General features: G+C 45.0%; 1 protein-coding gene across 1 annotated transcript in view; it reads right to left on the bottom strand.

Moving 5' to 3' along the window:
* MAD1L1 (mitotic arrest deficient 1 like 1) overlaps positions 1 to 17613 on the bottom strand; it is a gene marked incomplete at both ends in the record, with an annotated part of 349706 nt that overhangs the window by 118414 nt on the left and 213679 nt on the right. Inside the window, one exon of the mRNA XM_084250129.1 lies at positions 6911 to 6999. Within this exon, the coding sequence (XP_084106255.1) occupies positions 6911 to 6999 (89 nt within the window). The remainder of the gene's footprint in view (positions 1 to 6910; positions 7000 to 17613) is intronic.

The raw sequence follows: 17613 nt of genomic DNA, 5'->3' as shown, positions 1-17613 counted from the left end.
CTCTCTGTATTATATTTGAGGTATCTATTACTTCTACATTTGTTGTTTTTGTTGTTCTATACAGTAATCACTTTAGCACTTCATTCATGGGCACTGTGGTACTGATAAAATCTTTTAGTTTATTTTTTATTTTCAGTGATGCTCCTTACCTTTCATCTTGAGTGTTAATCTGGAAGGATGAAGGATTCTGGGCTAGAAAACTTTTCTTTGATATCTGCCATTCTCTTCTTAATTGTAAGCTTTCTACTGAAAAGTCCACAGTCTAATTGTTCCCTCACAGGGCACCGTTTTTTTCCCCCTCTTTGGTATTTTCAGCATTCTATTCTTGTCATGGGTTTTCAACATAATGTGTCTTGGAGTTGACTGCCTGTTTTTTTTTGTTGTTGTTGTTTGTTTGGTTTTGATTTTGGAACTCTTTGGGTCTCTTGGATCAAGATATCTGGTTCGTTCCCCCAACTGAGATGGTTCTCAGCAATTATTTCCTTAAATAATTTTTCTATGACTTTGTATTTCTTATCTCCTCCTGGAAACCCCACAGTGCAGATGTGATTTATCTTTAGGTTATCCCAAAGGGCTCTTATACTCTTTTCATTTTTTAAATTCCTTTTTCCTTTGTTGTAAAAAACAAAGAGATATTGTGTTCTGACACTGTGTTTTTGAGTTTACTTATTCTATTATTTATGCTTGTCAGTTGCTGAGATCCTCTATCAAATGGTCACCTCCAGTGAACATCAGATATTTAAGCTTCCTACATTGCTACGGGTAACAGAACTGTGTGGTAGGTATTCACAGTAATCCCCTCCTCTACCCCAACTCTTCAGCCTAAATTCCAGGTATAGGCTTGTGTGGCCTAAACCTCTAGGCTATGTATGTTTGAGTACTAGATGCAATGCCACAATTCTCAGGGTCACATGCTGAGAATTGTTCGCTTTGCTTTTGCAGTGCAGCATCATCTCCTGAGGTGCCTTCTCCTGATGTTAAAATCCAGGATTTAGGGCCTCCCTGGTGGTGCAAGGGTTAAAGCCAGTCACTGCAGCATGAGGGCAATCCCCAGCCAGGGAGCTAACCCACATGGCATAGCAGACCTCTCCTGTCTTGCCCACTGCTGATTTCAGTAGATCTACCTGTTCTGCTCCCCACTCTGTCTCTGGTGAATCCGTTCTCTCACCTCACATCTCTGTCCTACACCCAGTTCTTACATGCATCAATAAATAAAAATAAATCTTAAAAAAAAAAATCCAGGAGTTTAAACTCTTGCTTAGTAACAGCATTAGTTTGTTGAGGTTGTTGTCTTGGTTTTGGACTTGGTGGGGAGTGGCAGGTGTTTCAAATACCACAGTCTCAGGTTGCAAATATCCTCATCTATCAGGAGACACAGGTATCCGACCTGGCTTGTCCTGTCAGCTTAGGCTTCAGATATTCTATATTGGGAGCCTTAGGCTCAAGCCAGCTACCATCACTCTCCATCCTGGCTCCTATAGTTCTCCAATAGTGCACCCTCTGTTCTGAACACCAACTCTATCCACCCCCTTATCCAGCACAGAGCCAGGTCTCCAAAGTCCCCAATAGAAGCATGTGCCTCAGTCTACAGCTGTGGAGTGGCTCCCAGCAGCAGCCATGCCTCCGGCTCATGAGCTGTACTGTCCTAGTATACAAATAAATACTGTTCAGTTAGTGTTCCTTCTCCTTTCCATTGAACCATGGCCCCTGCTGTATGCTAGAGTCATCTGTTTATTTTTCAGGAGTTATTAACTTTGTTCTACAGCAGTTCAGCTGTGACTATACGGAAAAGGCAAGCCCAGCATCTTCACTCTGCAGCCATCTTGCTGGATTCTAACCATCTTTATCTTTTAGTTGGTGCATTTAGATCGTTTACATTGTAATTATTGATTTACTAGTGCTTAAATTTACCATTTTATTGTTTGCTCTGTTTCTAAGTTGTTTCTCTTTTGTTGCCTGCTAATGGGTTACTTGAACATTTTTTTTAAATTCCAGTTTATTTATGATTTTGAGTACACTGCATTTTATAGTCTTCTTAGTGGCAGCTTTAGTTACTAAAAAATACAAAGGTAACTAGTGGTCCTGACACTTTACCCACTTCAGTGACAAGTGGGAAAGTTGCTGCCATGTGGCTCCATTTCCCTCCTCCCCTTAATGTTGGACTTGGCAAAGTGTCTCCTCCAGTCCACCAAGCATGTCATCACACCAGGATGCAGCTGTTCATGGCGGGGGTGCGGGGGGTGTAGTTGTGTGTTCTTTACTGCTGGACATGCCAAGCCTCCTCCCATTAGCAAGTCCTTTTATTTGGGAGTTTCATTAACCATTCTTTAAGAGGAAGTCTGTGAGAAACAAATTCTCTTACTTTTATAATGTCTGAGAAATATCTTGATTCTCCTTTCATCCTGACTGATATTTTCACTGGCTGACAGTTCTTTTCTCTCAGAACTTGAAAAATGTTGTGTGCTTCGTTCTGGCTTCTGGTTTCAGATGAGAAATTTGCTGTCACTCAAATCAGTGTTCCCTGTGGATAATATAGTTTCTCTCTAGATTCTTTCAACATTTTACCTTTGCCTTCAATTTTCAGAAGACTAATTAGCATGTGTCATGATGTGAATTTCTCTGGTTTCATACTTTGTGGGGTTCACTCAGCTTCTTAAATCTGTCAGTGTATGGTCTTCACCATTTTTGAGAACTTTTCAGTCATTACTTCTTCAGGTATTTTCCTAGCCCCACATCTTTCTCTTCCCATTCTGGGACTCCAACTAACTGAACACTGTGTCTTGCCTGACTGTGCTGCTGACCCTGAGGTCATTCTTGTTGTTTTCAGTCTATTGTTTGGTTTGGGTGATTTCCACTAACCTCTCAGATTTCAAACCTCTCATCTACAATCTGATGAGCCATTCCAGTGAGGTTTTTATTCAAGTTCTGTATTTTTCAGGTCTATAATTCCCATTTGGTTCTTTTTTTTTTTTTCCAAATAAAACTTTTGTTTGCTGAAGTTTACCATTTCTTTCCTTTGTTTAAAGATTGGTAACCGTTGAATGTTTTAATTACGGTTGCTTTAAACTCCATGTTCAATCATTCTACCATCTGAGTCACCATGTGCTGAAGGCTGTCTTTTTTATTCATGACTGACTGCCCTGATTGTGGATATGATGAGAGGTCTTGCAATCTGCATTCCGGACATTTTGAGCACTACACTTATTAAATATGCATCCCATTTAATCTTCCTTCAGCAGGCTGAAGGAATCCTGTGTAGGTGTAGTGCCAGGTGTCAGGTGGAAATTCTGCTACCCCTTGGGCTCTTCTGACCCAATCCTAGCAAAAGAGCACCCCTCTGCTGCATTCCACTGACATAACAGAAAGGTCACACTGAATGTGAGCCACCTTGCACTGTCTCACTGCTACAGGGTAGAGAAGGAGGCCTTTTTCTGAGCCTTCTGACCTGTGCCAGTGGGAAGAGTGGGGTACCCAGTCTCTCCCATCTTGCTCTGTTTTTTTTGATACCACAAAGTGGGTGTGGGGGTTTAGCTCCACAATTACCCCAAGATCTGTGGCAGGGAAATCAGAGCCTTGCCTATTTTTTGGCTAAGCAGAGATGGAGGCCTGTCTCCCATCCAGCCCTGCCAATATACCTGGTCATGGACATTGGGGTACTGCTTACTTGAAGGCTGAGATGAATGCCAAGTCCATTTGACTGAGGTGACACCACTGGATGGGACAGGAAGTATTGCTGCTTGCTGCCAGGAAGTAGGGGCCAGGAATGGGACAGGATTTTCCTTGACATTTAGCTGAAATAGGGCAGGTATTGTCAGAAAGGAGTTCCAGTCTGTCAGATACCCTATTCCCCTTTGGCGGGGGGACAGGCTTTCCTTGGACCTTTCTGTGTGCATGTGTGTTTAGGCCTCTGTGTGCATGTGTTCACTGGTTCAGATTAGTGCTTTATGTGGTTCCTTTCCCAGATTCATGTGTGGCAGTGAGAAACTGGGGAACTCACCACCACACCTTCTTCAAGTCCTAGGTCCCGTGCACCCCATCCTCCAGGATTTCTCTGCTACGGTATCATGTTCAGAGTTTTGAGTAGTAAGGAGAAGGGCTTGGGAAGAATGCAGCTACTTTGTTTGATCAGAAGTTCAAGTTGAAGATCCTTTTAAAAATAAGCATCTCTACACCCCTTCTTATTATATGCTCTCTCCAAGGATTTTGGGAAGAATGACACTGAGCCTCTATGATCCTGTCCCAAACTCAGCTTCCGGGAGCTGGTGGCACCATACCCTCCATTTGGGAGGGGTCCAAAGATATGAGTCATCCAGAGGAAAGACCAAGACACCAATTTTGCACTCCCAGTCAAACAGCCCAGTCATGTTCAACTACTGATAAGCTACAGAGCAGAGTTCACCCAGGCATACCTGTGTCCAAGGAGCTGCTGTCCCCCACAATTAACATCAGCACACAGACTGTTCAGCATACAAGGGCCAAACAAGCTGACCGAAAGAAAGCAACTTAGAGCAGACAGGAGAAAACTTCAGAATATAATATCATTACCAAGAAGACACTAAATATATTGTATTTCTAAAATATCAACAAAAATTTATGTGTGTGTGTATATATACATAGATACATAAACACATATATATATACCTACATACATGTATATATACACACACACATCCATATATATATAAAAGAACATTCACAGACCACCACCCAAATCTCAGGAAACAAACTGTGTGAGTAGAAATAAAATAAAGTCAGGTTGATACATTTCAGAAAATTTTATAGAAAGTTGAACAAAAAGATTGAAAATAGGATCAAAAAACTTTTTAAACAGAGAACTACATCAGGAAGTTCAACAATCAAGTTATAATAGTTTTAGAAAGACGAAATGAAGAAGAGAGAGAAGAAATAACCAATGAACAATTCACGAGAAGCTGAAGAACTGAAGGAGAGACAGTGCATTAAAGGTCTGAGCTATCAACACATGCAAATGCAGGCCCACGCCACGTCCTTAAGTTCTAGAATCCAGGGAACGGAAGAAGACTCTTTAGTCCCTGGGAGGAAGGAACACAGGCATATAGGAAGGTCTTAGTCCTTTGGTCTGGGATGTGGGGGCCTTTCTCCCGGCACAAGTCCTGGCAAAGAGCAGGTGGAGATATGGTAATTCCACCTGTGCACCATGTCTTCTGCATGGTCACCAGCTCCCAGTTACCAGCAGTTGGGTAGCAGGTTGAAGAAATGCCCAATGCTCTTTACTACTAGGTCTTGCTGACCTTAGGCTTTCCTGCTAAAGCCTCTTGTTGCTGATGGGAAGGGCTGTGAGGCTGAAAGTCTCCTGAAGGGTCGCCCTAGTCCCCATTTAAGCCTGAAGACGCCCGTCCTGGTCAGGAGGCTCATGGCAGACACCTGAAAGTGGCCTCAAGTCCAGAGCATCAAGGATCAAGGGTACCTCATCCTGGCTGTGACAGCCTTCGAGGTGGATCACAGACCAGGCGCACAGACCCAGGCCCAGACAGAGGCTATGCTCAACAGAGGGGGAAGCAGAGGAAGGCTAGCTCCCTTTCCAAGGCCTGGCTTCCAGTGGTGATTCTGCAGCCTTGCCCTCCCCAGGTACGCCCATATCCAAGATCCACCAATGGCTGAGGGGCAAAGGGCCCAGTCTTCCTGACTGCAGATTCACAGGAGACAGAAAGTAGGGGGCATCTGAGAAGTGTTCACTTAAAAGAACAGTAGGAACCTCAAAACCTTGTAGTCTGGAAAGGGCATGGATGGGGACGATGCACACTGCCATCCTCAATGAGGAATGCTGCAAATGTCTCAACAGTCCCCAAAACGCCCTACACCAGGGGTCTCAAGGTGGCAGGAAACGGGCCTTCATGAACATGTTAGCAGGACACAGATGGCAGGGTGTGTGCGCCAGAGGGGACAGGCAGGTATTGGCACAGGCATATGAGTATCTGGAAGGACTGAGAGTCTGTCCAGTTGCTAAATCCACAGACAACATCTAGGATTTGCTGGAGCTGCTATTTGACAGCAGAAAAGAAAGAACCCAGATTTGTTCCAGCTGAAAGGGTTCTTCAGCTGTTGCCACTTAAATCTTTACTGAAGCTTTCCTCATTAAAAGAGCTATGTTTTATAACTGTGGGTATGTGTGTGTATATATCACATACATATTTAGCACATATCATTTACACACAACAAATCTGTGCATGAACGACAAGGGCAGAGCTTCCCCACTGACCGCTGTGTTCACAAGGAAGGGCAGCAGGCGGGGCCATGCGGGGTGATGACTGGCAGGCTATCTGCCGTTCTCTGAACAGACCACTTCAGAAAAGATTTTCTGGAAAAGCATTTTGTGCTCCAGGGAAGCCTATCAAGAAGTGCTGGGGTGTCACAGGGATTGGGAGGAATGGAGAAAATGTTCCCTGGGAAATGCGAATCGTGTTCCCAGCCCTGTCTGAAACACAGACTGAAGGTGGTGTGGTCACACATTGGTGCGGCGGTTGCTTTGGGAGCAATTAGCTTCTGAAATGGGCTTGGTTCTGCATCACCTCTGAACAAACCCATGCTCTCAGACCCCCTGGCAGTCCCCAGAGCACTTGGGGTGTGGGGGCAGAGGGGCTACTCCTATTTGTTTCCTTAATGCTGGCAACAAACACAGGTCCCACCAGAGAGCACCGTGACAGTCTTCTGCTCTCTTTGAGTGCAGGGGACATGAGAGCCCCAGCTGTCAATACCGGTCTGAGAAACAATGCTGAAAAAGCACTCAAGCCATCTGAGGCATGCCTCTACAGATAGGAAGCCAAGGGGATGGAATGTGATGGAAAAAGGAAATAGCTTCCAGGGAGGTGACAGAGAGAAAAGTGACAGAGCACCAGGTGCTGATGGGGAGAGAGGCTGCAGGAACACCTACCTGAGTGAGCTCACTTCCTCCCTGGAGAACAGGAATCCCTGCTCAGCAGAGCTTGATTGAGATTTCAGCATCTTTAGCTCCATTTCCAGCTACAAGAAACACAGAATGAGGGTCTACTAGGTGACTGCTGGAGGTGGCTGCTGAAGCCACCTCTCCCTGGGCCCCAGACATCCAAAAGGCAGCATCCATTGGTCCTGGGAAGGTGAGGGCAGGATCCCACCCCGTGCAGGAAGCGGGTGGGGAGAGACCATATCCTCCTTGCCTCATCTCCTGGGAATCACAGATGCCTGAAGCTACCAGACTTTAAAGCATTCCTGCTTCTCTAGACCGACTTTCTCTTTCTTAGCGCTTGATTCCAGAAGGGGAACACAGTCATTTGAAGTATGATGAGGGGGACACAGCAGTTGGAAAGAACATTGTAAATTTTCCAATACTTTGACCTGTTTTAAAGGCTCTGTTTTTTTTTTTTTTTTTTAGATTTATTTATTTATGCATACAAGATCTGGGGTACAGGCCAGAGGTGTGGAGGGTGAGAGGATTCACCAGAGACAGAGTGGGGAACAGAACAGGCAGACTGACGGAAGTACACTGCTGAGGGGAGCAGCGGACGAGCAAGGAGAGGTCTGCTGCGCCGTATGGGCTGCTCCTTGGCGGGCTGGGGATCGAACTCATGCTGCAGAGGCTGCAGACAGCTTCATAGGTTGCGTCCCAACCCCCTGCGCCACCAGGGAACCTCCCCTGGTATTTTAATTATTTTCTACTTCAAATTCATCTACAGGATGACAGGCAGTGCACAAACAGCAGGTAAGTGAACATGGATTTCAACCTGCTCTATCACACCTGGGACTATGGTGCAGAGGCCAGGAGCCCAAAGGTATTCAAGGCTGAAGACAGTGCAGGGAGTAGATTTCACTTCTGATCTCAGGCTCATGAGGGGCAGAGCAATCAGTGGGATTCCCCCCAGAAGGATCTTCCCAGGAGTGAGCCCTGGCTCAACCAAAGTATGGCCTGGTTGTTCTGGGCTTCAATGGCCCCTCTAAGCAGACATAGATTCCCTAAGGAGACTGGGCAACCTGCTGGCCTCTCATCACTGCCAGCAGCACAGAGGTTCATATTCAAGCCCCATCAGCCTACTGCTAGCTCATCATCACTGTCCCCAGGCTGGGTTTTGACCATTCTTCAGCTCAGTCCTCAGAGGCTTCCCCTCCATGACAGTTTAGTCCCATGGCAAGTTAATCAGTAAGGAGAGAGCAAGGCCAAAAGACCCAGCTCTGCCACTTCCTCGCCTGCACCTATGGCTTTTGAGTACTGCCCCACTGCCAGCATCTGGGTAACTCTTGCTTTTACTGCTGCTCTTGGTAAAATGCTGCCCCCTTCCCTTACCCCAGTTTCCCTCAGGAATGCCCCTGCTGCCAGTGCTGTGTGTCAGGGCACTGTCAGGCGGGTTTGGGCCTTTATCTAATCATGATTTGTCTGCGTGACCAGCTCTTATTTAGGAAACAAGAATCCCTGGGTGTGAACAGGCAGCATTCCCCTGGGTGGAGATGCAGGAATACAGGCCCAGAGGGCAGCCCCCGGCTTGGTCCTCCATGTGCCCAGCGCCCACTCACACACATCCCTCATGGCCTACAGTGATGTCCCACTTGATTCAAGCACAAAGTGACAGAGCACCAGGGCAAGATGGGCATGATGGCTCCAGGACAGGTGATACTGTGTGGTATATGCTACACTTTGAAGATTTATCTAGTGGAATTTTCAAATGAAACATTTTCAGTTTTTTTCTTTTCCCCGGGGTGGGGAGGAGTGGTTAATTTGTGACAACTTTATAATAATTGGTCTGTTTAAAACTCCTATCTCTTCAAGATTCAGTGTTGATAATTTTCCTATGCAACTATTTCATTCAGATGTTTAAACTTATTTAAGTAGAGGTGTGATATAATTCTTCTTTTCATAGAGTTCGTGCAGAACTCATTTTTAGATTTTTATTTTCTTCACTACTGAGGAAAAGCACAGTTAAGCGTGAGGGTACATGAAGTGTGTGGCCCGGGGACTCTGCAATATCCCACACCTGCGGTTGTGATCCAGATCAAGACCCAGAATCCTCAGCATCCCAGAAAGCTCTCCTGGCCCCTCCCGGTCAATAACTCCAAGGTAATGACTCTTGTTCCTTACGTTGGGTGGCGACACTTTCCACGTATAATTCATGTTTTACTGACTATTTAAAAACGCAGGCATTTGGATATATTTGTTATATCTACCACTTTTCACTTTCTTATTAACTTCTGCTTTGATCTTTACAAATTCTTACCTTTTGCTTTACTAAGGTTTATTTTGTTTCCTTTTCTAATTTCTTGAGCTGGATGGTTAAACCATGTATATTCATTCATTCTTGCTCAATAATATAAATATTTAAACCTGTGATTTTTTTCTTCTGAGCAATGTTCTAGCTATTTCCCACAGGCTCTGGTGAGAAGTGTTTTCATGATGATTATTTTCTAGATTTTATGCACTTTTGAACTCTTTTTTATTTATTTATTTATTTTTTAAAACTCAAGCATTGCTTACGATAGTTTCTTGGGCCTCCCTGGTGGTGCAAAGAGGGTAAAACACAGCACTGTGAAGCTGTCCGCAGCCTCTGCAGCACGATTTCAATCCCCAGCCAGGGAGATAACCCTCTTGGCGCAGCAGACTTCTGTCTCGCCCACTGCTCCCCTCAGCAATGTATTTCAGTGGATCTACTGTTCTGCTCTCCTCTCTGTCTAGTGAATCCTCTCACCACCACTCACCCACACCTCTGGTCTGTACCCCAGTTCTTGTATGCATAAATAAAAAATCTTTAAAAAAAAGAAAGTAAGAGTTTCTGTTTCTTTGTTTCCTTTTAAATTTCCAAGGGTTAAGAGTTTTTGCTTATTTTGGATTTATTTTTAATTTCAAATTTCAGCACATGGTGATCAGAAAAAGTTGTATTAGTTCTACCTAGTTAAATTTATATAGGTTTTATTATCAAATATATGGTTAATTTTGATGAATGGCTCCTATGAATGCTTTTTAAAAAGTGTTCTTTTAGTTTGGGGGTTAGAAGTTTAATCTATACATATTAAACAGAACTATTATCTTTTTTATTACTTATTCTTGGCCCATTTGATATATCATGGATTAAAAAGTAAAATAAATGTTTCTACTATAGTTCCTTGATAATTTCCCTCATTTCTGCTTTTGGTTTTTTTTTTTTTTTTTAATATTGACGATATGTTAGTTAACAAAGAGATGTTCACCTGCATCTTTATTGTTGAAAGTACCGATCTTGCAATTCTGTAATGCTCTTTGGTTTGAAATCAAATTTATTTGCAATCAATACTCAATGTTTACAACCGCCTACATTGCCTTTGCAGCCTCCTTTTCCCAGCATTTTATGGTTTTACTTTGTAATCCAATCAGAAAGGTTTTTCCTTTTACTAGGACAATATAGCTGGTTTATATTTTGACATACCAATGTTTGGATTTATTTTTGTACTGTTACTATGTTTTCTGTTTTATAACTTTTAAAACTATTTAATTCTGTTACTTTTTGTGTGTGAAATTTTCTTGATACTTAAAAAGGTTTGTATTTTTGTTCTAGCGGTTGCTGTTATAATGCCTAATTTTATAGTATACCTGTCCTTTTCTATTTCAACAGTTCCTGTTAATTTCCTGCATATAGTACCTGGCTAGTCATAGTCAAATACATCAGCCTTAATGTTTACTTTCTACAGTGAGATATACTTTTCACTACTTGATGCTACATTTACATGGTATGTTTAAGTTTTCTTTCATTAACAATAAGAAAACCAACATTCTTATGGTTTTCCCAAAGCATTTCTATGAAAATTCTAAATACTGGAAAATCAGATACAGCATTTACAGTCTTTGTTACTGACTTACCCATTGGCCTAATCTTGCAATGAGATGAACTCTGCTAGGGTCCATCCCTGTCCTCACTGCCCTGCTGTCCAGCCCTCGCTCTCCCATCGGCTGTGAGCACTCGTATCTTGTTTCAGTAGGGGAGTCTACCTGATTGCTAAGTTTTATTTCTTGACAAAAGATCCAGATACAGTTTTTATCTGCTCACTAACAATATTTTTTTCTGTGATTTTTTTGTTATTTGTTTTTCTCTTACACAATTGTGTGATGTTGCCTTTATTACTTATCATTTATTAAGTTAATTTTGTCTTTCTGGTTGTTGGTGCTTTGGGGTGATTTCCAGGACAGAAGGCAGACATGTTGACTTATGCCAAAGTGTTCAAAGATCAACCCTTTCATTTCAACTTCTAATCCTAGATTCACAACTAATATACTTTCCACTTTGTTCTCCTCCCACTCTGAGCCTCTACCCTACTTGTGCTAACTAAGCCTGCCCTCATTCTGCTCTGCAGACCCCACGTCCTGCAAAGGTACAAAGGGTGCCAAGATACCCTCTGCATCCTCTTTTTTGAGGCCCTGGCTCTTTCACTTCTTGCTTCCTCCATACACACCTCTGCCTAGAACAGCACTTGATTACATCAATTTCCATTTGCACCCCAACTCCCATACACCTTTTATACCCCTCAAATGCCACTGCCCCCATCACACATGGAAGGATCACTCTAGCGCTTGTTCAACTCGGTAATATGAGGTTTATGGACATGACTTTTCTTCCCCACTGGGACACCTGGGAGGCAGATATGGCTATGACTAACTTTCCAGTCCATTCCCAACTCAGAACAGGGCACACAGACCAGGAACAGGGGAACGTGGCAACAGATATGTGGGATGTCTGACACTTTACTGGTGTGTGCTGTACCACCCATGGGGCAGGGTGAAAGCCAGGCCTTTGAGAAAGCGCAGCTGAGCTTCTAAAAGGCTCACATAAATATGCAGGGAATTAAGTGGATCCAGAGAAAAAATAAAAGATCTAGAATGTTTACCTATTATTGACCTAATTTTAGAAATGATTTCAACATACCAATATACAAAAGGAGGAAAGCCCAGCCAGACTTAGGATATGCTAAGTGTGATTCCTACAGGAACCTTGGGGCACAGCTGAGGCTCTGAACCCACAGCCCTCTCCCTGCCTCCCACCGACCCACCACATAGCCACAGCCAGCTAAGGAGGCTTCTGAACTGCTATAATGTCACCTTTCCATAGTTCCTCAATAATAAGTCTGAGGGTGGGAGGACAGGGGACCCCCAATTTAAACATTAGTGAGAAAGTGCTGATACCATGCAGTCAGGAGGACTCTGGGGTCATTCACATGCTGACTGCCCCTCCACTTTCACAGATGAGACCACTGTCCTTGAGGTGTGAGTGTATAGTGAGAAACCTGTATTAAAACTCCTGTCTACATGGCAGAGCCTTGCAGTAAAGACTGGGTTCTCTACCCCTTCCACCATGACCTGCACCCCAATGCACACACTCAGGTACACAGACACACTTACACTCATACACTCACACACAGTTACCCCACATTCACCACACATATTCGGGTACCTTCACATACTTGCTGAGTATACTTGAACCCATCTGTTCCCCTCATGAGGGGAGCTGGGCAGGGTGCCCGGGGAATTTCCTTTCTTTATCCCCTCAGGGTTGGTTAGGGACCTGGTTCAGAGTTAGAGGCACAGGTATTTGTTACCAGCTCCCTGTGGTCAATACAAGCTAATTCTTGTTGCTTTTAGTTTGCACAGAGAGAAGTATAGAAAACATTGGGAATGCATTAATATTGTAGTCTGCAACTACCTATTTCATACTTCACTGAGAAAAATCTGTATTTAGAGTTGGTTAAAAAAAAGAAGAAGAACACAAGGACTAATTGAATTGCACCTTCTGAGAGACCCTGCTAAATGACTTAAAACCATGAAGGTCCCATTCTTCGATCCATTCTCAAAGATATTCACTCTTAGCAAAAAGGATTCTAGAGAAAAGCATTTTCTTAGAAGGCCTTTTGCAACTGAACATGCTGGGCCCAAGGCACATGTGCGGGAACAGGCACACAAACGAGTCCCTGGGGTCTCAGCATGTTCTGAGGTGGGGGCCCCTGCCTGCTGCTGCTTCTGAACAGAGCAATTTTTCAAAGTTACCCTCCCTGTTTCATTTCCACATTTAATCTCCTAGGAAGGGTTTGTTCTGCCCCTTTCCAATATCTGAAGTTAATACGCAAATTTATATTCCTTTCTCTGGCTCGCTCTCCTAAATTAACAGGCATAATTACCGGTACTGCCTGCTCCAAGCAAATCAAGCACCCAAGAAACAGGGCGACAGCTCATGTCGCCCTGGCAGAGCCACCAGACTGTGGGGCCCTGAGTCACTAGCAGGCTGCGCTCACACACTCAGGATGAAGACCTGGGCTTCCTGAGTCCCTTAGGTGCCATACAAGTTAATCCTGCTGCTACTAAAGGCCCTGGTTCAGGAGGAGCTCAAGGTTCTGGGGTGGCCTGGTTTGTCTTCATGGCCTTTCTGAGGTCCCTGCTCCTCATTCGACCATGAGAAAGCTGAGGTCTAGAAAAAATCTTCCAAAGTGAAATGCACACCCTGGGCACCCCCCCGCCCCCAAGGTTTAGCATTCACAGCTCCTCCCAATCAGCTCATCAAGCAAGCTATGGACACCAGTCTTGGTCACAACAGACCTGACCACAGGTCTCACCCACCCCCACTTGTGTGGGATGGAGCAGATCCTGCCCTGGGGGATGAGGGACCCATGCCCATCTTGCTCTGATGGACACAGAAAGGGAGCCAGGAGCTCAGGCTCCTGAGTCAGAGGGAGATGATGGACTCCAGACCACATCACCATGTAAGCACATGACCTGGTGTGCTATGAGCTTCCATGCCCTGACTCTGAAATAGGGGTAGTGCTATCGCCATCACAAGCCCACAGGAAGAAGTTAGATGGCACATTAATGAGCCCGGCAAACAGTCTGCCTATCTGTATGAGAAATCAGCAGCATCAGTACCTCCAGGAGATAAAATTGGTGGCAGAAGTGGCTCATTTGTACTAGTTTGCCTCTTTTTCTGATGATCTTCACTTTGTACCATGTACATATGTCACTTACTCAAATGGCAAGAGAACACTGAAAATAAACCAGCCCAGAGCTAGCCAGTTACTACCAGATGGTGGCCCTCAGTTCAGCCTTCCCTTTACAAAGATGGCTTGTCACATCCCCCACACTCCTGCCCACCACCCCCAGGTCCTTTCCCCCTTTGCAGCACTAATTGCACATTTACTATTCCCTTTGTCTGCCCCATTCATAGCAGCTCAGAAGAGGCGACAGGTCCCAGGCTACCTCCAGGCTCCACTGGACTGATAACCAATTCATACTTGCTCAACTGCTGAGTGAAAGTGGATGTTGTCACTGTTCTGCTCTGTCCTCCTTGTTGGCATCTCCTGGCAGAGCACAGCTCTTGGCCTCCCTCCCACCCTGGGCCCTGCCTCTAGATCACATGAGGGCGCTGTGTGAGGGGACGCCAGGATGCCATCAGCCTGGACTTCTGCTCCAAGGAACGGGACAGGTCTCCCCACCTGGGCAAGGCTGACTCAGCTGTTGCAGATGTGGGGGGACAGCAGGAAGCGGCACAGAACATTGCCCTTCAGGTCCACTGGATGACCCACAATAAGGAGATGGGGGTGCCTAGGCTCCTGGAAAAATCTACTTCCCTCCCAGGGAACTGTCTCCCAGGGCCTAGGCAAGCCTATACCCAAAGGGGGACTGGATCACTAAGAAATCACTCCACCACTGTGGATACAGCTGAGCAGTGGGGCACAGAATGTCTCCCTGCAGAGGGGTAGGTTTAAGGAGGGGTGAGAAGGGCTACAGAGTGAGGGACTGAAAAGGGAGCTGCCAGTCAGAAAAGAAGCACCCCACAGCCAGAACAGAACAGGTAAAAGGACAGAAGGATCTGAGAATCCCAGGAAGAGACTGTGGGAGACAAAAGGAAGAGTCCCTGTGCCAGTCCCAAAGTCCTGGGCCTCAAAGACACTCCTCCAGCTGAAAGCAGGTGAGGCAGGCACTCGGAAGGCTGTGGCTACCCCACTGTCTCTATCTAGAAGCTCTGCAGTTAAGACTCCTCACTGTCACCTGGCTACCAATTCCCATCAGAAGCCAGTGTGGGAGGAAAGGAAGAAACAGGTGGGTCACTGTAGATGGGAAGGGGGAGCAGAGGGTCCCACCAGGAGCCCCTGGTGCACCGCAGACCAGGAGGTAGCACTGCTACTAAAAGTCACTGTTCTCAGTACTGCCGTCTGCAGAGTCAATGGAATTTTTATAAAGAAGTGAAATTCCCTCAACAAACCAGAGACTAATAAGACAAAGGTCAGCCAGCCTCCCAAAAGGGAGGAGAAAACCTACTGATTATTTACCCAACAGCCACAGAACAAGACTCAATCCCAAACACTTGAGGGAAAGTGTTGTCCAGGCTGCCTCGGGCAGAGGACACTCCAGTGAGTCCTTATCCTCACCCAGGCAGGGATCACAGACCAATGGTATGGTCAGTGCAAAAGGCAGCCAGAAAGAAGCCTGGGGCCACAGGCAGGAGAAGGAAGTCCATCAGCACATCAACCTCCCTGGCCAGGCCTGGGAGATGGGGCTATTATCAGGCTACAGCCTACCATAGGCCACCCAAAGTCTCTGGCATCAAGCAAGCACCCAGTGTATGAAATTCAGTTTCATTTATTTGTTCTTGCAAATATGTGTGTAATGGGTGACTTTCAAGCAACAACATACTCCTGACCTTCTGGACTAAATGCCCAAATGCCCAGTGCTCAAGTGCATAATAGGTCTGGAAGAAAAGCAAGGCCAAACCTTTCTGGAAGGGCATGGAAAATGAAAAGGATTCCAAGAGGCTGTGGCTGCCTACCTGTGCCTGAGTGCACGCTCTGGCCAGGCCTGCACCAAGCCTACCTCTGGGGAGCCCTCCTCTCTGCCTAGGTCCCTCGCCTATCATTCACTGGGCACAGGAGACAAATCTGTGCATCTGGCACTGCATCCTTCCTGTGAGGCAATGGCAGCCCTTCGCAAGACAACAGTGATGCCCAGTGTTTGTGCCCTCTCACACCACAGTAAGGCAATGATGAGGAACTAGGATGGGACTGAACCCCCTGTGTGAAACAAGTAAAAATATGTAAGACGATGCTTTCCCAGACACTGGACAGCAGGCAACAAAGAACAGACACCCTGGAAAGATAGGGTAGTGGGCCTGAAAACCACATGCCTCAGCCTCTTGAGAATCCCAGGACAGCACAAGCCAGGAGAACGGGAGACTGAGGCAGCCGCAAATCAGTGAAGGTGGAGATGCAGGGGGCCCCCTCAAGCACACAATTCTGAGTGACATATATGAGAAAGGGAGGTTTCCTAGGCTGCTACTGAACCATGAGACAGGAGGAGAGAGAGGGTGATTGTCCCTCAGTCAAACAGGAAGCCTCCCATTCATGGGGCACTGGCAGAACACTCAGGAAGGCCTGGGCGGGGAAGTGCAACCCTTGGCCCTGGAATAAGCACCACTCCAGGGCAACACAGCATGTCATAAAATGCTATCCGCAAAGAATCAAACCATTTCCAAGTCACTTCACTGCATCCCTGAATGAAGCTGAGGAATCTTTATAGGACGATTCCAACATCCAACAAGGGAAAACCCAAATTGTCTGGCATCAAATCAAAGTACAAGGAGAACAAAAATGAAACAGTCAAAAAAAAAAAAAAAACCCGACCAATTAACCAAAACTAACTTAGAACCAACACACATTAGAATTCGCACAACTTTACAACAGTCAATAAAACTTAATTCTTTATTTTCAAGAGAGATGTAGAAACACTGGGGAAGGGTGGAAGGGACCAAAATCAAATTTACAGAGCTGAAATCTATAATACCTAACATAAAAAAAAAAAAAATACATGGATCACCAAATGGCAAATTAGATATTAGCAAAAGAAAAAAAATCAGGGAATTGAAGATATAGCAGTAGAAATGGTTTAAAATAAAAAACACAGAAAAAGATTTTTTTAAAATGGAAGTGTGTAAGAGAGGCTTGTGACACATCCATGCAATCTACGTGTGGCCAGTTACAGAGCCTTGAAGGAGAGCTCTCTAGAAGGGTGAAAACAGTAAATGTCAGGGGTAAGAAACACACGAAAACCCAAACACATGAAGCATGAAGAAAAACACAAGACACATCACCATCAAATTGCTCAAAATCAGTGGTAAAGGAAACATCTCAAAAGCTATTAAAGCAAACAGACACGCCACGCAGAAGCACCAAGGTACTGACAGCAGCAGATTTGCTGCTATAAATGGCTCAAATAAGAAGAGGAGCACTGTTCAGGTCTCGAAAGGAAAAAAAAAAAGCCATCAGCCACAAAGTGAGGACTCAAGAGAGTGACAGACCTTTCTCCAGACCAACTAAGGAAAAAAAAGAGCAAGTTACTAATGTAAGAAAAGAGAGGGGGGATATTACAACAACCTGCAAGAAATAAAAAGGATAGAAAGAGACTAAGATGAACAACGGCACACGTACAAGGTAAGTTAGACGAGAGGGACAAATTCCTAGACAAAACAAACCACCAAACCTTAATCAAGAAGAAAGAGAAAGTCTGAACAAACTTGTAACAACTAAGGACACAAAACCAACAATTGAAAATCTGCCAACAAATATACAACCAGGACCAGATGGCTACACAGGGGAATTTTACAGAATATT

Source organism: Talpa europaea, assembly GCF_964194135.1.
Source record: "Talpa europaea genome assembly, chromosome: 12".
Taxonomy (NCBI): Eukaryota; Metazoa; Chordata; class Mammalia; order Eulipotyphla; family Talpidae; genus Talpa; species Talpa europaea.
The sequence above is the reverse complement of the archived record's forward strand: the minus strand, read 5'-3'. Positions and strand labels throughout refer to the sequence as shown.